Below are 17,359 nucleotides of genomic sequence, written 5' to 3'. Positions count from 1 at the left end.
AGGACTTCCCTAATGCGATTTGTGCTTGGTTTGATTTGACTTAGTATAAGGACTTCTAAACTATGTCGACTAAGTTGACTTAGTCAACAACAATTCGATCTTACTTGGAGGAGTTTGAACAGATATACAATTGAATCACCAACTGGTCAGAATCTGTACTAAAGAGCACACTCATTAGTGAACTCATGCCTGACATTTAGGGTGAGGTCAAGGCTTTGAGGCCCACTACTTCTGATGAGGCATTTTCCCTAATTGTATTGATGGAGCCGAAGTTAGACTAGCTGAAACCCGCTTCATAAAAGATAGAGGTGGAAGGCAACTCATACCTAGGACCCAGTTAAGCTAACTTCTCCTATTCCATCTCAGCATACATAGATGGGTTAGCCCAATTGCGAATAGATCAAGTGCCACTTGGTACCTAATGGCTTAGAGGAGCGCAGAAAGAAAGGCTTCTGCTTTTACTGCAATGGCTGCTTTACCCTTGTCATAAATGCAAGTGCTAGTTATGTTCTTAGGCAGTCACGAAGAGGATGAACCTGAGTCTACTGATTGGCATTATTAGCTCTACGAGTACAAGGACGTTAGGAATTAATCACGTTGAGGACAAGGTGTCGAAAGCGTGGTGGATATTACAGTCCAGGTGTAATCTGATCAACTCATATATATATATTGGTCGAGTCTACTTATCTTTTAATTAATTTATGATATAAGCTCTTAATGCAAGTTTAGGGAAGTCGTGCAAGTCCAATAGGCTCTTAAGTCAAGTCTAATTAAGTCAAGTAAGCTTTTAACACAAATCTAATTAAGTCATGTAAACCTTTAAGAAATTTTAATTCGAATTGTTAACTCTTTAAAACTAGTCTGAGTAAGACTTATTGTACTCGACCTTTATATATAGAGGGGTTAGCTCCTTTGTTTAAGTATTCAAGCAATGAGAAATTATTTAAGTTAAAGTTTAAGTTTATCTTAGGAGTAAGAGTAAAATAATCTAGGAGTAAAAGTAAATTAATCGTAGCCGTTTATTTTTCTAGGAAGATCTAACATAAAACCCTAATTCTACTTCCAAAACCCAGCCACTATCTTTCTCCACGAGCTACCGTATCTTATGGCCATCCACCACCACCCTTGGCCATCTGCCAACCTCTGATGACCGCCGCAACGCCGGATAATTACCGATCTATCAAATTCTGTTATTTTTTTCACTGTTTTATTTTTATCTTTTTATTCCAACCTCGGAATCACGTAAACTAAAATCATTAAAACTCTAACTCAAGAAGCTATACCACTCATAAAAAATATCATAATTTTCTTATATTCATATCATTCCGGATCGGGTTCTTGATATATAAATACTAGTTGTAATTAGATTTCTGTTCATGAAGCTGAAAAATCAAAGGGCAAACGCATGTATGATGGCAGCACTCGGAAGATCAACTATTTCGCCTTTGTCAGCTACCCACTACTATTTGAGATTAAATGGAGATGAAACTGAAAGAAAAGTATTTTTTCAATTAACTATGAGGAGAGTATGTATTAATTATTCTTAGCACTCCATTAAGGCAACAGTTCTGTTGATGACTATACAAATTGCTTTCATGAATTAAGCATTAGAAGAAACATTTTTGAGTCTGACCAATAGACCATTGCATATTATAAGGCCCACTTGGGCAATAATATCAAATAACATTTTCTCGCTGTTCATTTTACCAACATAGAGGAAGCTTATCGACTGGGCCCTGAACCTAGAACATCAGCTAAGTATTAGTATTGTAAATAAGAAATTCATCTCGGTATTGTCAATCTCTGAGATGCATTATGAGGTGCTAGAAAATTTCTTTTTTTATTTTTCTCCGCAACGTAAGAATAAACATATCATACAGTCGCCCACGTGATTTATACATAAATTTATAGTCGAAAAAGGGCAACGAAAATCTAACAGAAGATTCAAATGATCCATGTGCTACAAAAAGTTCGGAAAAATGTATATGAAAAATAGTGATAATTCATAGAGTCGAATTATAATTAGCCCTAATTATCTTTAAATACACGTCACTAGATTAATTTTCTAACATTGAAACAGAGCAGAAGTCCTGTTCGTCAAACCAAAAAAAAAAAAAATGGTCACTAGATTATACATTAAAAATATAAAAAACAATTAGAAAAGGAAGATGTGGAAATAAGCGACAGGTACTCGATGCATATATATTTATAAGATGCAATGTACCATGCCAGTTCTTTATTTCTAAAAGCAAAATAATCTAATAAAATAATAGTAATTAATAGTAATAATAAAGTCCAAAATATATCTGGCCCTAACCCTTGATTCCAAAATAATCCAGCTCACTTAAAGATAATACAACTAGATAGAATCTCTCAAAGGAAATGCTAAACACTAACTAACCAAATTATTTGGTACAAACTAAAAATTAAATCACGTCAACTAGTCGCCTATAATACGATATAAGATGATAAGCTCGACGACAAACATTACTCAAACCACCCTCACATTAATTGCATATGGGATGAGAGCATTAAGCATCCACTTGGCTTGTTTAAAAAGAAAACTATAAATAAGACCCTAAGCTTTTACCAAATAAAATGGAGTAATAACAGTTAGTTTCTTTCTTTTTAATTCCCTAAAACCACACAATTTCTTTAAATCTAGCTTATTTCACTTCTTCTAAAGAGAGATTTTGATTTTTGGTTAAGGCAGGGGGTTTATTTGTCAAATTCTCTTATATAAAGAATAAAGCATCATCCACTTGGGGGAGACACCTGCCGTAATGAATAATTAATGAAGATTTTAAACTAATTAATACTAGTTCCTACGAGACCAGCCTCCACTTGTGATCTGTACTTGTCGTTCCCATGGAGCTTTCTTCGTACTTCTCCCAGATATGCATCAATCCTAATTAGGAAACGTTGTTGTTTTATTCCCATGATATATCCATAACCCCTTGCTGAATTGGTACACCATATATACGTAGTTGATGCTTTCTATATTGCAAAGAATCTGAGTACACGGTCGTATCGATCTTAGATTATTTGTATGTAGCTCTACTGATTAACCCACTTTGTACTACTACATATCTATAAGAGTATAACGATCAATCATTATATTCAAAGAGTGTTATTATTTCAGCAGTGATTAATTCCTTCTGGAAAGAACCCCTTTTATATAATCTAAGTATCTTTTTCTCTCATGCACACACGCAGATATGGTCAGAAGCAACTTTGATGCCTTTTGCTTCGAAAGTGGAAGACATGGGTCTTCTAGGAAGGGGAAGAAGTGTGTCTTGGAGAAGCCAAGGCAACCCCAACGAGGTCTTGGAGTCGCCATGTTGGAGAAGATTAGGCTGCAAAATCTAATGATGGAGACTTATCTTCCCTCCTCCCAATCTCCACTTCTTCAAAGTGATTCTATTAAGGTCTTCTCTCTCGATCTCGTTATATATCTGTGTGTTGTTTTGGCCTCTTTGTTCTCCACATTTATATGATTAATTAGAGCTCATTAAAGCAGGAAGACATGAGAGGAGATATGGCATCTGCACCATCTCTAGCTCCTTCTTCAATCACAACCATGCCCTTCTCTGGCGTCCATCCTCACATGGTATGTCAAAACCACCTCGCATTAGACTCTTGGGACTTCACCTAATTGCTTAATCTTTTCTGAAAGCTTCGTATTACTGATTCAAATTCATATGGTTTCTAGATGAGATTTCAAGATAATGTAACGCGACATTTCAGATATATTGGAGGCCATTCTAGCTCACCTGTCAGGTTATTATTACATGCACGAGATAATTGCAAACCATACTTTTTATCAGATATAATTATCTTTTAATATGTGGTTAATTACATGTAGATTCTTAGCTATGGACACCGAAGAGTTGTTGCTGCCTCATGGTTTCAGAGGGCCAGCTACTACTCTACCACTCCTACCGCTCCCACCTCAAACTCTGGAGGTTTGCATAGTTCTATACTATTGCCGTAGTATGTATTCCTTCTGAACGTTTGTACTACGAGATGACACTTGAATTGTTCTTCAGGATTCAGTGCAGAAGCATGGACGGCAAGTTGGATGTTGTTCGAATTCTACAGCAGTTTCAACTAGTCAGAACTCTGATTCAAGCTACTCACAAGAACTAGATTTAGAACTTAAGTTATGATGTTTCGTAGTATTTCTTCTTCTCAATGCACACAAGCTCGTTAATTTGCCAGAAAAGTTTCTCGTGTAATATATATACTTCTTTATCAGTGTTTTATGAGTTCTCCTCATGATTTATAGCATAGCAAGCATAATTTCTTATTCTTGTTCTACAGAATAAGAAATTAGATGGTATTTGACCAAGTATAACTTGTTCTTCAATCAATATGAAGTAGTTCTACAGAATTTGTCCAGAAATATTTCATTGGACTGCTGCAAAATTTTCTCAGTTCCTCATCAAAATGACGCCCTCTATTCTTCTCCAGATACAAGTGCCCAAAGTTTCAGATAAAAATCAATTACCATATTGCTGGAGAGATAGTTTGAGCTATTTTATGTATGAACCCAATATCAATAGCTCTCACTCTGAGTCCAATCTACTATTCTTAATCCAATATACTTGGTCGATCGGTCTCAAAAGTTTAGCTCTTCAATGCTATTAATTGCTTTTCATGAGTCATCACAAACCTTACTCGTCCGGCTGTGCCGCTTCCACACATCATTATCCTAAATCTGGACCCATGCTCAATCAAGTGTAACAGAGCTTACACACTAATTCCTAGGTTCTTGAGCCCTTTTTAGCTCCACTAGTCACACTACTCTAACACTACTGCATTACAAAGACTCATCCACAAGATCTCTCATGTCCATGAAAGCCATTAAAATTGGCCGCATCAAACCCACTTTAGAGTAGTCAAGGTTTGCCGAATCCACTAAATGAAACTAAGTTCGATACAAGCTTTAGATTCCAGCTCAACCTAAAAGAAGCTATTAGGTGAAGACCCAAGTATCTATTTAAACTCTTTTACTTTTTTTCTCTTTCTAATCTGGGACTATAATCTTATTAGTAATACTTAGCACATATTTACTTAGAGAATGTCTAAACAATTCCAAATGGATTTCAATTAATTACATTTAGAAATTAGTTTAATTTTTTGGAAAATAATAATTGAGATGAATCCCATCTAATATCATCGTTTGGATGAGTTTGGATTTTATTTCTTATGTTTGATTTTGATATTTGACCCTTAGTTATGAGACGTCAATAATTTAACTTAAAGCTAACATCAAATTATCAGAATTCATTGTACTTGCTGAAATTCATTCAATTATTTTGGGATCAATCAAATCTCATTCGAGTTTGAACATTGGATTCAGAGAAACTAGAATTCTATAATAATTCAATTTCATGGGTTTGGGGTTTCCAATACTTGCAAGGAGACCATTTTTTTTTCAAGTAGAAAGGTAGTTGATTACCTCAAAAGGAGAAAGGTTTCCATAAGTGATAAGAATCGTTTCCAAGTATAGAGAGAATTACAAACAGTGGGGATGCAACCTTCCCAAGAAAAAGCAGAGTAATTGGTAGTTGGAGATGGTTGCCTATCTTCATTACTATTGGCCTCACGGTAGATGAAGTGAACATTGATGATATTCAACCCAGCGATTCGAGTTTGGAATCATCAATGAGGTAGTTGATGCACGTAGGGGTTGGCATTTTGTCACCCAGAGCTAGAACAAGGCTTTGGCAGTCAACTTCAACCAATTGATTGAGAAGCCTCGACCATAGCACATCATTAGAGCAAACTGTGAGGAGCTGATACAGATTGTATCATGGAGATATTAGGCTCGATGGATTGAGCCTATTTATTTTTGAATTTATTTATAATTATATAAGCCCTTAAGATAAGTTTAGTTAAGTCATGTAAGCCATTAATACAAGTCTAATTAAGTCATATAAGTCTCTAAGACAAGTCCTAATTTGAGTCCTATAAACCTTTATGACTAGTCTGAGTATGACTCATTGTACCTAACCTCTGTATATAGGGAACTGGGCTTCTTTGTTTAGCATTCAGGTATCCAATCATTGATAAATAATTGAGTTTAGTTATTTTATTATTATCATATTTACTGTTTTACTATAGTTGTTACATCATTCTTGTTTTTCTAGTAATAGATTGTAATCATAGAATCTCTCCAACTTTCAAACCCTAGCCATCATCTTCCTCTAGTAGCCATCGTACCTTATGGTCGTTCACCATCACCCTTGGCCATCCGCTATCCTTCGATAACCGTCGCAACATCGGATATTTACCAATATGCTTTATTCTAATCTTGATTTACTATTTTATTTATATCTTTTTATCTCGATCTTTGATTTATGTGGAACTAGATAAATTATAATTGAACTAGTTCAATTATAACTCTAACTTCCGAGGCTACCACCACCTAACTTTTTATAATTTTCTTATCTTCAGATCGGCCCAGATCTGATTCGTAACATTGGTATCAAAGCTGACCGTCTAACCTTCATTTACTTTTCTAAAATTATCTTCTAATCTAGCAATCCAACATGCGAAAAATTATATTCATTAGAAAGATCTTTTCAAGGGCTACACAACTTATCAAAAGTTCATATCAATTCAATAACTAGATCTACTAAAAAATCTTTTGAAAGTTCCATACAAATTTTGGTCTAGAAACTGATTCGAATCAGGTCAAGCCAGTTTGTATTAGGAACCTCCAAATCTAACAAATTGACAAGAAGAGTTTCAAAGAGAAGAAACTCAAGATCTCCCCAACTCAGAGGCAAAGCGACATCTGAAGAAAAGGTGAGAGATCCTTTCTTCCTCTAGTCCATATAAGGGATATAAAGGTTCAAAATCAATATTAAGATGCCTTAAATGAACTTTAGCAGGAATCTTACCATTCAACAGCTTCCAAATAAAATTTTCAATTTTAGGCAAGACTAAGAGCTTCCAAATTTTAGCCCAGTGAGACTTAGTAGGCCCTCAAAGGAAGGAATAGAAAGTTGAAGTCTTAAGGGTATCCTATAGCGTATGCCCTCAAATCTAGCAATCTAAGCTGTTCGAAAGGCCAACCGAAAGTGGTCTGGTTAAGATTGCAGTAGCACTATCTAAAATGGAAGAGATAAGAGACTCGTACTAGACGCCGCCTCCCAAGAGCATATCACTAACATGCACCCTGGGAGGCAACACCTAAGGATTAACCAAAAGAACCCAGTGATTGAGAGGAATACTTTTCACCCAAGGATGCTCCCAAATGCTAGTAGCAAAGCCAGACCCAATAGAAAATGAAGGCCAAGCCAGAGGCCTTTGGCAGCTTTCCACAAAGCACGCCAAGCCCATGAGGAGCCAGGTTTGACCTTAGCAGCCCAAGGGTTGAGCGCTAAATATTTGTGCTTCATGATTTGGACCCAAGCCAAATTAGGATTGTTCAGAAATTTGAAGGCATTTGTCCACATCTAAGATCTAGTAAGATTAAGATTCCTAATGGAGAGGCCCCCCCTCATATTTAGAGTGCATAGAGGTGTCCCAATTGACCAAATGTAGCTCAGATTTAGAGGCATCTTTCTCCCACAAAAATGACCCGGCAAGCTTGGCTATGCTTTGTAGCAGCCCAACACCATCCAGTGTCACCAGCATTGCTGGTCACGATAGAATCAACTCAGCCACGACTAAAAACTCCATTCATAAGAGAGGTGGAGGGGAGCCGCAAACTACAACAACCACGCCTCCTCTAGCTGCGGTGGAACACTCTCCATCCCTATAGATGGAGGCCTCCACCATAGCAATGCCAGAGCAACCCCTGGCAATAGTCGCGATGTTGGGTTTCCCATCCAAGGTGGAAGCTAGGGCCAAAAATCCTAGCTTTCCGTCGGTGGTGATCTAGCCCCTATCGGCCCCAACCATTACGCCTAGCGCCTTCAAACCACTCGTAGTTAAACCATGGCCTAAACTGCATGCACTAACCCCGGCTCAAATCGCCTAAGGCTAGGTTTTGGCCTAAGCCTCCTGTAGTTAGGGTAAACCATGGCTTGAATTAGTGGGCCCTAGAGCAAAACCCACCATGGGACCTTCCTCCACGTGGCAAACGAGACCCACATAAAGATTGAGGACATGTAGTTCGAGAGCAGTAGAAGGTATAAAAATCACCATAGACACCATTAGGGTAAGGTGGTCAGAAGCGTGATGGATTGATACAAACCGGGTCAGATCAGATTGCATTATGAGGACATTGGGCTCGATAGATTAAATTTATTTATCTTTTAATTAATTTATACTTATCTCTTATGTAAGTTTTAAGAAAAGTCTAGTTAAGTTATGTAAGTCTCAAAAGGCAAGTTATGTTAAGTCATAAAAACCTCTAAGAAAGTCCAATTAAGTAATGCAAGCTTATAAGGCAAGTCATAATTCGAGTCTAGTTAGCCTTTAGAGTTAGTCATAGTATGACTCATTATACCCAACATCTATATATAGATAGGCTGAACTCCTTTATTTAATCATCCAAGTATCCAAACATTGAGAAATTATTTTGGTTTTAAGTTTATCTTAGGAGTAAGAGTAAGATAATCTAAGAGTAGAAGTAAATTAATTATAAATATTTATTTTCTTAGGATTAGATCTAAGCTAAAATCCTAATTCTATCTTCAAATCCTATCCACCATCACCTACACGAGCCACCCTACCTTACGATCGTCAACCACTACCATTGGTCGTCCGCTACCTTCTGATGACCATCGCAACGTCGGATAATTACCAATCTGTCTAATTTTAACCTTTCTTTATTATTTTAATTTTATCTTTTCAGTCGGACCTCAGAATCATGTGAAATGAAAACCACTAGATCAGTGACTTCCTCCCATAAAAATATTATTGAGTACTTGCGCTGCATGAGAGAATGGTCCTAAAGCATTGAAAAAGTTGAATTATTCATCTATGACACGTGATCGGAGAGATCAAGCTATGACTTAGTGTACTATCAAGGTTTTATTGTGCTTTACTTTTTATATACTTTGAAAATATAAACGTGGATACTTAGGTATGCTATAATACCAATGAAAAAAATCTTATAATATATACTTTAGGAGATGGGATGTATCACACAATATTAATAATAAAATGCACAATAAAACTAGTAGCATTTCCGTTGGTTATTTGTTAAGATTAGCCTAAATCTTTCACTTACCACCACTTTTGCCACAGTAAATAAGAAAAGTGTAGATCAATCTAGAAGATTTAATTCAAGGTAGATTAAAGCGTAATTTGAGCTTCATTCAGGCTTTATTTGGCATAGGCTTGGATTTTCTCATCAAGCAGCTTGAAATAGGCTCAAGCTGGAACTCGAAACAAGTCTGAATTGAAATTGATCAATTCAAACCAAGTTTGAATAAAAAGCTTGACCCAATTACCCCCTATCATGAGAGATTATGCTTTTACATAAAACAAATAATTTAATACATATCTCTAATTTCTCTCTCTTCATCTAATGACTGAAATTATATGATACTTTATAACAATCACCGAAAATAGTGGTTAGCGTGACCCAAATTGGAGTTAAACCTCCTAAAATATCACTATTCTATGTATACACTTTCTAAACTTTTTTTACCACATTCACCTCCTAATCTAAAAACTTTAGAGGCCTGTATAATTATTTTTTTTCTTAGTTCAAATAAGTATATATAGACATTTTTTTTAGTTTAGAGAGTATACGTTAAAAATAAAAAAGTTCGAACAGTGTATGTGTAAAATAGTAATAGTTCAAGTAAATCTAAGTGAAATTATTCCTTTATTTGATTCTCTTTTTTGTGATCCTAGGAGTCAAAATCAACTTAATTTTCTAGATAGTTAATTTTTGATATTAAGGTATATATAAGAAAACTGCTGCATGATTAGATTGTGAGGGCTAATTAGATACAAAGTAAAATGTCAATTTTAGGTCATGAAAGATCTAAGGACAGAATCTTACTTCAGCAACTCATTTGTATGTATTGTATCACTGCTCCTACATTAATGGTTTAAAAAGAAAAAGAGATAGCTAACTTGTAAATATGCCGATGAGGAAGAGGACACTCCCATGGAGGTACGGCTCTTTGTTTGCATTGTTATGATATAAGATAAAAGCCAAATCCTTCCGGTGTCCAACCTTTAGCAGACCTGGGTAAGTCAAGGGCAGTATAATTGCACCCCTCTTTTAGGTCATAAGTAGTCTTATGAAGATGACAAACCTGATTGTTTCTCTAGTAAAACTTTCAAAATTAGTACAGTTTTTAAAAAAAGGCATCCTAAATCTTCTGTTGTCATATGTGAGAAAAATAAAATAAAAATCTTGCTCAATCTAGAAAGTTGCGATGGCCGGTGAAAAATACAATCTTCATATATAATCGGTCGAAAGCTCAATGGTTGGATCTTATCGGCTCATAATAAAAGTTATGAGTTTAACTTCTCTCATATATGTTAAAATTAATATTAGATAAATTTTTTATCAAAATATTTTATGTGTATAATTTGAACTCATTTTTAGAAGATCAAGCAACTTTAGCTAGCCTAATTTAGTAGTTCATGATCTATCAAAAACCAGAAAAAAAAGATCGTAAAACATTCTTTGAGTCATATGTAAGGCAAGAAAGGGGAAAAGCTTGCTACTGAAGTTGTTTAAAGATCAAGTCAATATCGAAAGATTGTTTCTTAAATGAAGAAGCTAATTATTCGGGCTCGAGCACTAAGCTAGATTCCTTGCAAGGTCCTTTTATCTTCATCAAAATCTTTATAAAAAGCATGTTTAGTACTATTGATGTTAGCTAGCTTCGGTGGTTGGCTCAGGTAATCAAATGATTTATAAAGTACTTGAGACCGAACTTCTGTGAAATGAGCTGAATTGTTTTGTTGAGATTCTATTTTTCACCGCATGATAAAAGGTTTCTCTTGAGAGTTATTAAGATGGAAGCATCAACTTCGAGAGTCACTACCAACTAACTCTTATAGAGTTAGTAGGTACTCTTTCCTATATAAGAAAGTCATAAGATCGATTCTAACCCTAAATAATAATTATGAAGAAAATTGTTTGGTAATCTAATGGCTTGTGATTTGGCTCAGTTGATGGTTTGGTGATGTGGTTAACTTGGAGAAGTAGCTTGGCAGCATGACAGCTTGAAGTAGGCTTCGATGATATTTAGTTTTGAGCAATAGTTCGACGAAATACACAGTTTAAAACCTAAATTAGACTACCTACTATATTAGCTAAAATTTAATATAGCCTAAGTGCTGTATATAAGGAGTGTTGGCTCTTTGTCTAGCCCATATATAACATACGGGCTCTTGAATAATAAAAAAAATCTTGAGGGGCACTGAAACTAAAGAAATAGTCTCAAAAGCTACTAAGACCGAAAGCAGTACATCGTTGGTTCAACAAGCAAGATCTAATTACAAATGTATTCATGAGACTCAGTAGATGATCAATAAATTCATTCTGGAACTATTACATAGATTTTATAATTGGTTCAATTATGAGGGTAAAACCATTGCATATGACGTTGAAAAAAATATAAACCCTAGGTGATTGTTTTAGCACACGCTATAATAATAAATTAATATAGAATAATAAGCACAGAAAAACAATCACAAACATATGAATTTTACATGAAAATAACCCAGAATTAGAGAAAAAAATTATGGATGTTATTTAGGATTCAACCAATCCATATATAACTCTAGTAAGATGGACTCAAAGATAGCGGATCAATCCCCAAAACCATATTTATAAGGCCTTTCCTGTTCATACTCGTAATATATTATTTTTGGTGATCGATTCTCAACTTCAGTGACTCTCAAAATTGATACTTTTGCCTCGATGACCCTCACATATAACAGTTATATCATTAGCATTTTGTTGGGAGGAAGTAAGAGTAATGCTTAATGTTGAACGTAGCTCTAAAATGCAGCTTTGGTTCCTAAAAAGCTTTCCTCAATTAAGGTGAATACTTTATTTCTCTACTGAGTTCTTTCCAATACCGAGGTGTGATCAATAAATAGATAAGTATTACAACACCTCTTCTTGAGTTATAACATTAAATTTGTAGTGTGAGATAGAGATAGCTGCTGTATATATTTGGTAAATGAAGGATGCAATTTGTGAATTTTAAAAATGGAGGTATAAATCGCAAATAAGTAAAAATATTTTAGAAATATTAAGCATTAATTGGTTGGTTATATTTATATGATTTTTTAGTATTTGTGCCAACAGAAATGTATCAAATCCATCTCTAAGCATGCACCATGTCCGGATAAAAGTCGATAGGATCATCTTTTGTTAAACTTACCACTAAACTCCAACACAATATGGTCACCTCAAACACATGCTTCACAGCAGTATTGCTAACTACATCTCTCTCCCTCTCTCTCTCTCCCACTCTCTCTCTCTCTCTCTCTCTCTCTCTCTCTCTCTCTCTCTCTCTCTCTCTCTCTCACTCACTCACTCTGATCATCTCTATAGCTACAGAGCTCCACGAGGTTTGGTGCTTAATTTGTCAAGTAAAAGATGAGCAGCAGTAGCAACTTTGTTGATGGAAGTTCTGAGTCCTCTAGGAGGGGAAAGAAGGCCTACTTGGAGAAGCCAAAGCAACCCCGAAGAGGTCTCGGAGTGGCGAAGTTAGAAAAGATTAGGCTCCACAATCAAATGATGGCTGGATATTTTTACCCCTCCTTTTCCTCTTCATTCCAAAGTGATATTAACAAGGTCTCTCTCTCTCTCTCTCTCTCTCTCTCTCTCTCTCTCTCTCTCTCTCTCTCTATATATATATATATATGGATTTTATTACTTATGAACTCTTCATATTTATCAAAACAGGAGGACATTAAAGTGCATTTAACATCTCAATCATCTCCAACTTCTTCCTCAATCAATGCTGGATCATCTCGCCTCTTTGGCGACCATCCACACATGGTATGTTAAAGTTTTCAGTGGTATGTCTCAACCTGATCTTCGTCATCTTACTGAAAAGAGAGCTCCTCCAAAAGTAAAGACTATAGAATTGCAATAGATGATATTTTAGGCTAATGTAAGGTTTTAGTGACAATATGTTTCAAAATAATCTAACTGTGCAAAATTGTCTAGAGCTTCTGTATGAACATATGCACAGATCGGATGATGGATTATGTAGAGTTTCGAGAGAAAGACAGTGACTCTTAACTACATTAAAAGTGGTTTTAACAAAAAAGTCAGAGAAATATGTTTTATGCACGGGTGTTAGAAAAAGATTAGTTCTAACTACTCTACGAACAAAACTTAAAAATAAAGTCACTTTTGATATCAACCATTTGGATGCATTTTGCGTTAGAAGGCACATACAAATTCTATGCTTTCTGCTTACTTTGTGGAGACACTTTGAGGCTATTAGGACTCTACATGGTGGATATCTCTTCTATCATCTTTAGTATAATTTTTAGAGATTATATCACAATTTTGGGAGGCTCTATGATGAAACATGTTGATTATAGTTTTTATTATCCCATCTGATTTAGATCTTAAAAAACTTCATCTCAAGGTCAGATGAAAACATCAATTTTAAAGATCACTGAAGTTAGGAATCAATTAAAGGAAGTGATCAATATATCAGTGGTTAGAGCGAATAGCACCTTTTAGATATAGTCACATGAGTATTGACATGGGATCTATAACTCTATCTTTTATAACTGTTATAGTTATTTAATAATTGATTTGATCTTAAAAAGGATCAATGGTTTCTTTACCCTAGTTTAGAGGTTTTCTACATAAAAATTCGTGTAGTTTTAGGACCGATTAATTTGATTATATAGTGTTTCTAATTTTTATTTTTATTTACATATCTTGAAAATGAAGAAAAGAGAAAATGTAAAATTGATGCGCTAATGATTATTAAGATAATAAGTTAAGTCGTCAATTTATAGAGTTCATGCCATAGCCTTAGTCACTTTTGTGAGCATTTATATATTCTCTCTAAGTGTCATGTTCACTTTTGGACTTATTTTATCTTTCCATTTTAGTTACTATGATTTTGTCTTAGTGTGAGCACTATTTTATGCAATGTCCATTAGACATGTATCTCGTTAAGGTGATCTTCCCTATTTGACATTTTATCTTAGTTTCGCCTTCATAATAAATTAATGAAATGGATTACCATATAATTAGTATGAAACTCATTTGAAAGTATTCAGTTTGACACTGTATACTAATTTATCGTTAATTACTAGTATTTGCTTTTTAATAATTTTGCATCACAAGGAAATAGACATAATAACAAAAAAAAGGGAATTATTTTAGTTTAGTTTTTATCATTGAACCAAAGTACTGTGTGAAAGTGTTTTGTGTGAAATCTATCGTTGCACCAAAGTACCATGCCAAATAATAAAAACGAGAAAAAAGAGAAAAATTAAAAAGATGGATTGAAGTGAAATGAGAGTGTGATCTAAGATTAATTTGATTTCAGTTTAGTGCTTCCTTTTACAGTTAGTTATGTATTGAAATTACTCATATATTTTAATGCTTTATTAGAGAGAACTAACGAGAAACTATAATTGGCTATTCTTTTTCCTACCTTTATATGATAAAACCACTTATTGTATAATATAATAATGTTTATATTTGCACATCTAATCTATATTGATTTTATAATGAGTCGGACTTCTTCCATTAGTCAATTTAAAATTTTAAATGTATTAACTAAAATTACTTTAAATTTTTTTATAACTTGAAATATTTAGTAGTTTTTTATGAGTAATTTGAGATATCAAAAACTCAAACCTTTGCAATACAAAAATTTTATTTTCTGAAATTTATTTTTTTAAAAATGATGTCGTTTGGATAATTATTTTGAGGGGAGCATGGGTCATTACATGCTCGCTTGTTTTAGGGTTTTTCTTTTTTTTTCTTTGTTTTTTTTTTTTTGAGTAAGTTGATTGGACTTTAATCTTTTTTTTTGTTTAGTATAATTTTTGCATGCAAATATTTTCAATTTATTTTATTGACATTTAAGTAAAGTTTATATTTAATAGCCTTCAATAACAAGTGTAGATAAAAATATATATTTTGCGGCATTAAGCTATGAGTGTTATTACGATAATATATACATTAGCATTTGTTGTATAATGTCATGAACCGAATATATAGATAATTCTCTTTCCATTCCGTGAATTATTATTGTTTTTCGTAATAACCTCTGAACTAATTTTTGGTAACATATACTCTCTAGACTATCAAATTATCTCATCCCACCTCTTCTATTAGATTTTTGTTCACTATTTTCATATGCAACTCAAGAAAAATTTATGTTGATTAAAATAGAGGGACAATTAGTCATTTCCTGATTCTGTCTATAGCATTGAGATGGTGAGATATTTTTGATAGTTCAATAAATTATTGTATACTAAAAAATAGTTCAAGGAATTATTGTGTACTAAAATATAGTTCAATAGGTCATTGTAGAAAATAGTAGTAGTTTAAAAAGAGGATTATCCTAAGAATATAAGTAAAGTTGAGAATGATTCAACACGTTCCGTCTAAAACAGAAAGGTGATATCTAATGACCTCCAAAAAATATCTTTAATTTAATACTTGACGACCCTGCCTCCTAAGGTTATATTAAATCATTTTATATTGTTAGAGATAAGATAAATATCTTTTTAAAGGTTTTCCATGAATTCTTTTAGGGATAAGATAAATAGAGGTAAACCAAAATCTAAGTCCAATGAGCCAAGGTCGTTCGAACGACCGCGAGCCCGTTCAAACGCCTATTATTTTCTTCTGTCTCAAGAAAATACGTTTGAACACCCGATGGTCCGATCGAACAGTTGAATATGCAAAGTTGTTGTTTATGTGCCTTTGAGTATTGTTTATACTACTTTAACCATTATAATACCATTTGAGCACTTCAACGAAGATTCTAAAATTGTTTCAAATACTTTAACTTTAAAATTAATCTTCCACTTTAAACATCTCTTAACTTGCATATATTATATATAAAATATAGACACATTACATAAATAAAAATTATATTTTGAGATACAATTTGTCAATTATATTAGTAGAAATAAAACCTACAAGTGTTAAATTGCGTCTAAATATTTTTCAGCCGATATAATAAAATGCCAAGGTTTGTCAATCTTCTCAATATTGCTGATCGTAGTACCTTTATGATCACTTCACACAAGTCATGCATGCAATATTTATGTTTTTTAGATTCGTTTTCAAGAGACTGCAACAGCAAATATTAGGTACAGTGGAGTACTCTATTCTAGTGCAACATTCAGGTGATTATATGTACCCTCTACTGATCACTCACCATATTTTCATGCCCCTCTTCTAACCTACTGTAAAACTTCAGATCATTCACTAACGATGGCGATGAGATGATGTTGCTTGATAATTTCCTCGGACCTTCTGTGACTCTATCACTTATACCACAAGCCACTGAGGTGATACACGGAATCTTTTGTTTTTTCTATGTCAACCTAAATAATTAATGTATCTTCTTAAGAATTTATTATTTCCAAATAACATTCAATTGTCATTGGAACTCACTCTTTAGGATTCAGTGCAGAATAAGCAACGGGACGAAATATACTCTTCTACCGGTGCAATCACTCAGACCTCCTCCAATTCGAGCGACTCACAAGAACTAGATTTAGAGCTTAAGTTATAGCTTTGAGTGGATGACTGGATTCATTTCATACTATTGCCATGCAAGTTACATCATGAACTTCTTTTATTGCTAAACAGTGTTTTATATGCTCTTCTACCGGTGCAATCACTCAGACCTCCAATTCGAGCGACTCACAAGAACTAGATTTAGAGCTTAAGTTATAGCTTTGAGTGGATGACTGGATTCATTTCATAGTATTCCCATGCAAGTTACATCATGAACTTCTTTTAGTGCTAAACAATGTTTTAGTTCCTAACTTTGTAATTAATTGCTTCATCAGAATTTCTTTTGTGATTCCAGTCTCATTTATGATCTGCAGAAAGAATATCAAAAATTTAATAAGCACAAAAGTAATCATACCTTATCTATTAAGAAGTTTCCTTTAATTATTTTTCCGTTAACTGACCATTTGGTGTCTCAATGTTGCGGTAATATATGATCAAGCCCTAAAAGTATCCAATCGAGTTTATCTTTCTGTTCTTTGAAAATTATTTTATTAACTTTTAATAAACCATGAAGAATTGAAAGAGAGGATAAAAAGACATTTTTTCTTTTTAACCTTTGTTTCAGCAAAACTATTCCCTTTATTTTTCTCTCTTAAAAACAAAATAAGAACCACTAAAAAAACTATTCCTTTATTCTCTGGAAGATTTATATGAAGAAAAAAGATGGAAATT

The 17,359-nt window shown here is 34.0% G+C and overlaps 2 protein-coding genes across 5 annotated transcripts; both read left to right on the top strand.

The window, feature by feature from the left end:
• Positions 1–3,316: 3,316 nt before the first annotated feature.
• On the top strand, positions 3,317–4,231 carry LOC140766038 (uncharacterized). 2 transcript variants are annotated; one of them, XM_073105429.1, is made up of 5 exons: positions 3,317–3,428; positions 3,521–3,610; positions 3,713–3,780; positions 3,866–3,965; positions 4,050–4,231. In XM_073105429.1, the coding sequence occupies exons 1-5, from the start codon at positions 3,339–3,341 to the stop codon at positions 4,167–4,169; spliced, it is 468 nt and encodes a 155-aa protein (XP_072961530.1). In that variant the 5' UTR covers positions 3,317–3,338; the 3' UTR covers positions 4,170–4,231. The 2 variants fall into 2 exon arrangements, with proteins under 2 accessions (XP_072961530.1, XP_072961528.1); XM_073105427.1 differs by having other exon boundaries at positions 3,333–3,428; positions 3,518–3,610.
• Positions 4,232–12,507: 8,276 nt separating this feature from the next.
• On the top strand, positions 12,508–16,924 carry LOC140765839 (protein SPEAR1-like). Of its 3 annotated transcripts, none has more exons than XM_073105099.1 (5): positions 12,508–12,742; positions 12,854–12,949; positions 16,220–16,290; positions 16,365–16,455; positions 16,581–16,924. In XM_073105099.1, exons 1-5 carry the CDS (start codon positions 12,545–12,547, stop codon positions 16,680–16,682), a joined length of 558 nt encoding a protein of 185 aa, XP_072961200.1. In that variant the 5' UTR covers positions 12,508–12,544; the 3' UTR covers positions 16,683–16,924. The 3 variants fall into 3 exon arrangements, with proteins under 3 accessions (XP_072961200.1, XP_072961201.1, XP_072961199.1); XM_073105100.1 differs by having other exon boundaries at positions 16,576–16,924; XM_073105098.1 differs by having other exon boundaries at positions 16,569–16,924.
• Positions 16,925–17,359: the final 435 nt, after the last annotated feature.

This window comes from Typha angustifolia, chromosome 8 (genome assembly GCF_048772165.1).
Source record: "Typha angustifolia cultivar Huaian chromosome 8, ASM4877216v1, whole genome shotgun sequence".
NCBI classification, from domain to species: Eukaryota; Viridiplantae; Streptophyta; class Magnoliopsida; order Poales; family Typhaceae; genus Typha; species Typha angustifolia.
This window is presented reverse-complemented; position numbering and strand designations above follow the sequence as displayed.

What these genes read in the sequence shown, in the direction of transcription:
- LOC140766038 (XM_073105427.1), top strand. Translation starts at nt 3,339, where the DNA reads ATGTTGGAGAAGATTAGGCTGCAAAATCTAATGATGGAGACTTATCTT. An exon ending in CTGGCGTCCATCCTCACATG is followed by an intron (nt 3,611 to 3,712) that starts GTATGTCAAAAC and finishes TATGGTTTCTAG; the next exon opens with ATGAGATTTCAAGATAATGT. An exon ending in TCCCACCTCAAACTCTGGAG is followed by an intron (nt 3,966 to 4,049) that starts GTTTGCATAGTT and finishes ATTGTTCTTCAG; the next exon opens with GATTCAGTGCAGAAGCATGG.
- LOC140765839 (XM_073105098.1), top strand. Translation starts at nt 12,545, where the DNA reads ATGAGCAGCAGTAGCAACTTTGTTGATGGAAGTTCTGAGTCCTCTAGG. An exon ending in TTGGCGACCATCCACACATG is followed by an intron (nt 12,950 to 16,219) that starts GTATGTTAAAGT and finishes TATGTTTTTTAG; the next exon opens with ATTCGTTTTCAAGAGACTGC. An exon ending in TTATACCACAAGCCACTGAG is followed by an intron (nt 16,456 to 16,568) that starts GTGATACACGGA and finishes CTCACTCTTTAG; the next exon opens with GATTCAGTGCAGAATAAGCA.